At 51.9% G+C, this 8,138-nt stretch overlaps 1 protein-coding gene across 1 annotated transcript in view; it reads right to left on the reverse strand.

Annotated features, from left to right (window-relative positions):
• The window catches only part of LOC133107571 (myotubularin-related protein 4-like), a 44,350-nt gene continuing 36,212 nt past the window's right edge, over window positions 1-8,138 (reverse strand). Inside the window, exons 14-20 of the mRNA XM_061216564.1 lie at window positions 7,598-7,698; window positions 6,877-6,935; window positions 6,585-6,757; window positions 5,672-6,082; window positions 3,160-3,270; window positions 2,698-2,786; window positions 1-281 (exon numbers count right to left, since the gene is read on the reverse strand). Coding sequence (XP_061072548.1) covers window positions 104-281; window positions 2,698-2,786; window positions 3,160-3,270; window positions 5,672-6,082; window positions 6,585-6,757; window positions 6,877-6,935; window positions 7,598-7,698 — 1,122 coding nt within the window. The 3' untranslated portion in view covers window positions 1-103. The remainder of the gene's footprint in view (window positions 282-2,697; window positions 2,787-3,159; window positions 3,271-5,671; window positions 6,083-6,584; window positions 6,758-6,876; window positions 6,936-7,597; window positions 7,699-8,138) is intronic.

Here is an 8,138-nt window from a genome sequence, read left to right on the forward strand (position 1 = left end):
CTCTCTCACACGCACACAAACACTCTTGCTTTTTCTCCCTGCTGAAAGAGGGCGGCGTTGTCTGAGCAGTGGGTGGTCTGTGATTGGCCGTGGACCCTGCCTCTCAGCTGGAGGCGGCTGCGATTGGCTTCTTGAGCTGCTGGCTCCTGATGTGGCGCATGTGGGCGTCCAGGAGGAGGTCGTGGCAGCAGCTGCACACCAGCACGGGCTCATACAGCTGCTGCTCCGGGATGGGCAGCTTCAGGTGGCAGCAGTCCTTGCAGAAGACATTCCCGCAGTTCCTGAGACAGGGCAACAGACACGCCAGCAAGGGCTTCAGTGTTACTATTCGTACAGGGCAACAGGTCTTGACGGCATGTCTGGCTGCTATGGTAGAAGCCTGACTGGATATGCCGGGAGGTCTTGAGTAGGGATGTGTACCGAGAGCCGGTATTTTCTGGTACCGGTCCTAATTGGTCGGTACCAGAGTACCGCTAAAGATTCTGGACAAACGATACCGTTTTCGGTATTTTTTAAGAGTCTACCTAACCGTCGCATAATTATGACACTGCCGCCGTCGACAGGTTATGATGCAGCGCCCCGTTGTTTTCTCTAGTAGTCAATATGTCAGCCGTAAGAGCTAGGTGCTCCAAGGTATGGGCTCACTTCATCAAACTCAATGAATCCTCGGCTCAATGCAATATATGCAAGAAAGTAGTTGCGTCAAAGGGGGGTAACACCAGCAACATCATGAAACACTTGCAGTCTACCCATAGCATAAAGCTAAAGGAGTGCGGCGTGTTTGACTGCCTAAACAACGCAGCCCGGCAGACGCTAACAACACCGTGCCCTCCTCCGTGCAGACAGACTCCGTGTGCTTCTTCATCAAGTCACGGTGACTGTATGAATCATTAAAGGGGGAGTGAAATACTAGATTAAGTTAATAATTTACAAGATTGATTCCCAATATATACATTCTTAAAGGTTTAGGACTGCCAGTAAAGCTGGATTAAAAATAATAAGTAATTAAATGACCCTTTTTTAAAAAGGCGCAGTGCCATTTTATCCGAGTGTATAGCGTGACGTCACTCTGTCCAGAGCGATCTCGGCTGCTGCCAGAGAAAGTAAATATGTTGCTTTTCCTTAATAAAAACTGTTAGGGCTAAATGTGTCAGGAGAAGAGCCTCCCCTACACTGTTCTGTTTACATGTATGTGTCTGTTGGGTTGAACATGAAGTTGGGTTGAACAATGTTGAACAATGTTGAACAATGTTCATTGGGTTGAACATTTAATCTATTCTGAGAAGCATTTGTAATTTTAAGTTAAGCTTCTGTTCTGTTGAAGCATTATCACATTGACAGTTACATTTAAGGCTGTATGGAGGTGCCTGCTCGTTTTTTTGACATACCTCACACTGCACATTTTGACTTGCTAAGGGCTTAAAAGGCAGGTGCTGTAAGTTGTTTAATGATGTTGCTGGTGTTACCCCCCTTGTGGTAATAAAAAATGATTGAATCTTTTACCATCTTGTAACGTCTTTATTTTATACACTAAATTACACGCCGTGGTATCGATAAGAGTATCGATAAATACCGGCACCGATAAGGAGTATCGGTATTGGTATCGGTATCAATAAAATCCTAACGATACACATCCCTAGTCTTGAGCACCTTAATGGGACACCCTGCAATGGTGTGTGTGTGTGTGTTTGTGAAAAAGAGACAGAAATCCCCTTCAGTGGACAGTTAGTGTGTGTGTGTGTGTGTGTGTGTGTGTGAGAGAGAGACAGAAACCCCCTGCAATGGTATGTGTGTGTGTGGTGTGTGTGTGTTTGTGTGTGGTGTGTGTGTGTAGTGTGTGTGCGTGCATGTGTGTGAGAGAGAGAGAGACAGAAACCCCACTCAGAGATGAGTTATTGTGTGTGTGCGTGTGTGTGGTGTGTGTGCGTGTGTGTGCGTGTGTCTGTGTGTGTGGTGTGTGTGTGTTTGTGTGTGGTGTGTGTGTGTAGTGTGTGTGCGTGCATGTGTGTGAGAGAGAGAGAGACAGAAACCACCCTCAGAGATGAGTTATTGTGTGTGTGCGTGTGTGTGCGTGTGTGTGTGTGTGTGTGTGGTGTGTGTGGTGTGTGTGCGTGCGTGTGTGTGTGCGTGTGTGGTGTGTGTGTGTGTGTGTGTGGTGTGTGTGGTGTGTGTGCGTGCGTGTGTGTGTGCGTGTGTGTGTGTGTGCGTGTGTGTGTGGTGTGTGTGGTGTGTGTGTGTGCGTGTGTGTGTGCGTGTGTGTGTGTGTGCGTGTGGTGTGTGTGGTGTGTGTGCGTGCGTGTGTGTGTGCGTGTGTGTGTGTGTGCGTGTGTGTGTGTGGTGTGTGTGGTGTGTGTGTGTGCGTGTGTGTGTGCGTGTGTGTGTGTGTGTGTGGTGTGTGTGTGTGCGTGTGTGTGTGCGTGTGTGTACGTGTGTGTGTGTGTGTGGTGTGTGTGTGTAGTGTGTGTGCGTGCATGTGTGTGAGAGAGAGAGAGACAGAAACCCCCCTCAGAGATGAGTTATTGTGTGTGTGCGTGTGTGTGCGTGTGTGTGTGTGTGTGTGGTGTGTGTGCGTGCGTGTGTGTGTGTGTGTGTGTGTGTGTGTGTGTGTGTGTGTGTAGTGTGTGTGTGTGTGGTGTGTGTGCGTGCGTGTGTGCGTGTGTGTTGGTGTGTGTACGTGTGTGCGAGACAGAGCCCCACCTGCAGTGGTGCCGTCGCTTGGCGATCCAGAACTCGCAGTCGCAGCTGAAGCAGTGAGAGGCCATGTGATCTGGCACCCAGCGGGTGACCTGTGGATGGCACGGAGCAGAGAGAGGACGTGAGTTTTACACCCAGCGGGTGACCTGTGGATGGCACGGAGCAGAGAGAGGACGTGAGTTTTACACCCAGCGGGTGACCTGTGGATGGCACGGAGCAGAGAGGACGTGAGTTTTACACCCAGCGGGTGACCTGTGGATGGCACGGAGCAGAGAGAGGACGTGAGTTTTACACCCAGCGGGTGACCTGTGGATGGCACGGAGCAGAGAGGACGTGAGTTTTACACCCAGCAGCAGGGAATGCTGGGTAATCTGTGCTGCGCTGACGGAAGACGGGGAGAAGACGAGGGGCCAGGAGTAGGCTGGGGGGGGGGGTCGAGGGGTCGGGGGGTCGGGGGAGGTGTACCTCTGTGTCCCTCTGCTCCACCTGGGCCCAGCTGTCCTCCGAAGTGCAGTCCTCGCTGGGGTCCGAGAGAGAGCCCTCCTTCTCACTGTCATCAGACTCCCGCAGGCACGTCTGCGCAGGTAAGAGAACACAGCTCTGAGCTACACGTCTGCACAGCTGAGAGAACACAGCTCTGAGCTACACGTTTACGCAGCTGAGAGAACACAGCTCTGAGCTACACGTCTGCACAGCTGAGAGAACACAGCTCTGAGCTACACGTTTACACAGCTGAGAGATCACAGCTCTGAGCTACACGTCTGCACAGCTGAGAGAACACAGCTCAGAGCTACAAGTCTGCACAGCTGAGAGAACACAGCTCAGAGCTACAAGTCTGCACAGCTGAGAGAACACAGCTCAGAGCTACAAGTCTGCACAGCCCAGAGAACACAGCTCTGAGCTACACGTCTGCACAGCTGAGAGAACACAGCTCTGAGCTACACATCTGCACAGCTGAGAGAACACAGCTCTGAGCTACAAGTCTGCACAGCTGAGAGAACACAGCTCTGAGCTACAAGTCTGCACAGCTGAGAGAACACAGCTCAGAGCTACAAGTCTGCACAGCTCACAGAACACAGCTCAGAGCTACAAGTCTGCACAGCTGAGAGAACACAGCTCAGAGCTACAAGTCTGCACAGCTCACAGAACACAGCTCAGAGCTACAAGTCTGCACAGCTGAGAGAACACAGCTCTGAGCCACACGTCTGCACAGCTGAGAGAACACAGCTCTGAGCCACACGTCTGCACAGCCCAGAGAACACAGCTCTGAGCTACACGTCCGCACAGCCCAGAGAACACAGCTCTGAGCCACACGTCTACGCAGCCTAGAAACATTGTCATGGTGGGCATGAAAAATGTAGCCATGGGGTGTCTCGGTGACGCAGCCTGTAGAGCACTGACCGCATGCTCATTGCGAGCCACGACATCAGCGGTTCGAATCCGACTGTCTGACAATTTGTTGCATGTCTTTCCCTCTCTCTCGCTCCCATTCCTCCTGTCTCTCTATACTACACTGTCCAATAAAGCTGAAAAAGGCATAAAAAATATCTTTAAAAAAAAAGAAAAATGTAGCTATATATATTCAAGTTTACCAATGACCGGGTGTTATGGAGGGGGTTATGTGTTCATGTTACTTCATTTGGAATGCAGTTTATACAGAGGACAACCTTACCGCAGAACTACTTTTTTCATCACACACAGGATTATTTATTGTATTGCATCTGGCTACAAAACAAAGATGACACACAGAAAATAAATCTTAAAAAAGCTGTCTAGAGCATGACATCTGGTTTCAACTTTTCATTCAAATTAAGAGCTTTCAATGAATCTCACAATGCTACCAATGGCTGCGTAAATATTATGATCTATAAAGATCACAAATGTCAACAGGAGTCATTATTTTGTTGTGGTTCACGTCTGGGTCATTGCCCGTTGCAATCTTAAAAAACACCTTTGAATAACTGCTTTTGTAGAATGCGGTATATTTTTCCCCTGTGTTTTGGCTGTCTTTATCTGTGCTAAAAAACAAACACAGAATTCTGCGTTAACGCGACCTCCGCCTGAACTACACGTCTGCACACCAGAGAGAACGCAGACCTGAACTACATGTGTCAGTAAAGGGGAACATGAAATAGAGCAAAATCATACAACCCAAGCAACAAGCCAGTCAATACAGAACATACAAAATACACTGTGGCGAATATACAGCAGTGACAAGTATGCATGCATGGCAAAAATATTAAAATGAGCAGCAGTTTTATGCTATAACAAAATTTTATACAAAACAAAGTTGCTTAGCACTTATGTTAACCCTTGTGAATATACATATAATATACACTCAGTGACCACTTTATTAGGTATTTATTAGACTTCTTTTTTAGACTTTTTCAATGATCTTCTGCTGCTGTAGCCCATCAAGGTTTGACATGCTGTGTGTTCAGAGATGCTGTTCTACATACCACTGTTGTAATGTGTGGTTATTTGAGTTACTGTTGCCTTCCTGTCAGCTTTGTGAGTGTGTGTGTGCTTGGTGTGTGTGTGCCCTTGGTATGTGTGTGTGTGTGTATGTGTGTGTGCGCTTGGTGTGAGTGAGTGTGTGTGTGTGTGTGTGTGTGCACTTGGTGTGAGTGTGTGTGTGTGTGTGTGTGTGCGCTTGGTGTGAGTGTGTGAGTGTGTGTGTGTGTGTGTGTGTGTGCGCTTGGTGTGAGTGAGTGTGTGTGTGTGTGTGTGCGCTTGGTGTGAGTGTGTGTGTGTGTGTGTGCGCTTGGTGTGAGTGAGTGTGTGTGTGTGTGCGCTTGGTGTGAGTGAGTGTGTGTGTGTGTGTGTGCGCTTGGTGTGAGTGAGTGTGTGTGTGTGTGTGCGCGCTTGGTGTGAGTGTGTGTGTGTGTGTGCGCTTGGTGTGAGTGAGTGTGTGTGTGTGTGTGTGCGCTTGGTGTGAGTGAGTGTGTGTGTGTGTGTGACCGCATGTAACACTCACAAAGTCGTCCTCGTAGTCCAGGTCGGGCTCGGAGGGCGGGGAGCAGTACTGCTGGCTCTCCAGCCTCAGCTGCAGCTGCCTGACCTGCCTCCGCAGCGCCTCCACCTCCCGCCGATACCCAGCCTCCAGCTGCCACAGCCTCTGCTGCACCGCGTCGGCCAGCACGCGCAGCCCGTCCTCCTCCAGGCAGGCCGCGGGGCCGGGGCCTGGCTGTCGGGGGACTCCCGGAGGGCCGCGTGGAGGGGCCTGACGATGGCCGCCGGGCGGGATGGACGGGGCCCCGGGTGGGACAGGGGCTTTTCCTGCGGCAGCACTGCCCCCTGCCGGGCTCCGGTCCCGGGCTGGGGGTCTGAGGGGCCTGGCATGGCTGCGCTGCCTGTTCCCCGCCTGGTCGGCCTCGCCCTGGGCACTCTTTGGGAGCGAGCTGGGGGCTGCGATGCTGTTCGGCCCGCTCTTCGTCCATCGCCCCTCCAGGCCTGCTCCCTCCCTCTGCCTCTGCCTCTCCCTCTCCCTCTCCCACTCCCTCCGCCTCTCCCTCTCCCTCCGCCTCTCCCACTCCCTCTCCCTCCCCCTCTCCCACTCCCTCCGCCTCTCCCTCTCCCTCGCCTCTCCCACTCCTCTCCTCTCCCTCCCCCTCTCCCACTCCCTCTCCCCTCCCTCCCCCACCGCCTCTCCCCCTCCCTCCCCCACCGCCTCTCCCTCTCCCTCTCCCTCCACCTCCCCCACCGCCTCTCCCTCTCCCTCCACCTCCCCCTCTGTCTGGCTCTAGCGTCACCCCCTCCGCTCGGCTTCGCCCTCCGCTCTACCCCGCTGTTTTCTCCCTCACTGATTACCCAGCATTCCCTGCTTCTGTGTGTAAAACGCCGGTCCTCTGGCGTGGGCGTGGCCGGGACGGCCTCGGCCAGCGGGAGACCGTGCTCTCCGTCCCGCTAGCGGGATGTCCGTTATGCGGCGTGAGCAACGGTGTGTCCAAACAGGGGGAAGTAGGGGGGTCAGTGTTCAGAGTTTCCCTCTCTGGCCCCCCCTCTGGTGAGGAGCACTGAAAGGCGGGGTGCTTCGGGGCCTCCGTCCGCTGGAGGGCGGGGCCTAGGCAGGGGGTGTGGGAGGAGGGGCGGGGCTGTGTGGTCAGGCAGTCTGTCCAAAAGGGGTTGGGCATCTCTTCGTCGGCTCCTCCCCCCAAGGCAGTCTGGGCGGGGCCAGCTCACCGTTCTCAGCCCCCTTGCACTTTGACCCCTCCTGGCACAGCTTTTTGAGGTTGGGGTCACTGGAGGTGCGGTTCATGGAACGCCGTTAACGCAAGCCGAGACCAGGTTTTCCATCGAGCGCGTCTTCGGCAGCCTGTGAGAGGTGGAAGACAAGGTCAGATCTTCACTAGATGGCTGCCCAATTCTGCTCCTGGAGATCCGTCTACCGTCCTGGAGGTTTTCACTCCAACCCTAACAACGCACACCTCATTCAACAGCTAGAGCAGGGCTGCCCCAAACCCTGCCCACTCCTTATCAAAACATTGTATAGCTGTACAATAATTCAAGCTAATTGGTTGGAAATTAGTTCTAATTGCCACAGCCAATGGTGTGGAGGTTTCAACACGGGTTTCAGCCAATGGGGGTTTCAATGTCAGCGCGTTCACAGAGAAGGGGGAGGGATAAACAGTGTTGTGGTTTCAGGGTGTTTGTTGCTGCAATTCCTCTTCTGACTGTTAGAAGTCCGAAATTACCTATTGCACCTTTAAATATTAAAGACAGACACATAATAAAGACAGACTTTCCAACTATCTCGCCATCATAGTTTAAGCAAGAATCAAACTATAATTTGACCATTTTGGGATGTCTTTATATAATGGGAAAATGAGTGAGAGAGACCTGTCGTGGGGGCGGAAGCCGAGCTCCTCTCCCTGGCACGGGCCAACAGGGTCCTCTGAGGCACGGGCCAACAGGGTCCTCTGAAGCGGCGCGGGGGGCCGAGTTGGGCAGGTAGACGGAGGTCCACAGGTGCAGAGCCCGGGTGTGGCAGACCGGCTGCAGCACCTGCAGGGGTTCCCCAGGACACAACCATCAGCTCACACTCCCCAACCTGCCTATCCGCACGGCGAAAACACAGGTCTTAAGACGGGTTCTCCTCTTATAGTGAGGCTTAAAGTCTTAATTTTTCTTCTCTCAAGTAGGAGATTTATTTTAAGTCACCGTGAGTGAGATTTTTTTACACCACTGGCACATTTTGAAATGAGTCAAACTGTCTCACTTTAACAAAAACATAGTAGAAATAAGACTAAGTCTAAATCTAAGACTAAATGGTGGTCTAAATCTAAGACTAAATGGTGGTCTAAATCTAAGACTAAATGGTGGTCTAAATCTAAGACTAAATGGTGGTCTAATTCTAAGACTAAATGGTGGTCTAAATCTAAGACTAAATGGTGGTCTAATTCTAAGACTAAATGGTGGTCTAAATCTAAGACTAAATGGTGGTC

Source organism: Conger conger, chromosome 13 (genome assembly GCF_963514075.1).
Source record: "Conger conger chromosome 13, fConCon1.1, whole genome shotgun sequence".
In the NCBI taxonomy this organism is placed as follows: Eukaryota; Metazoa; Chordata; class Actinopteri; order Anguilliformes; family Congridae; genus Conger; species Conger conger.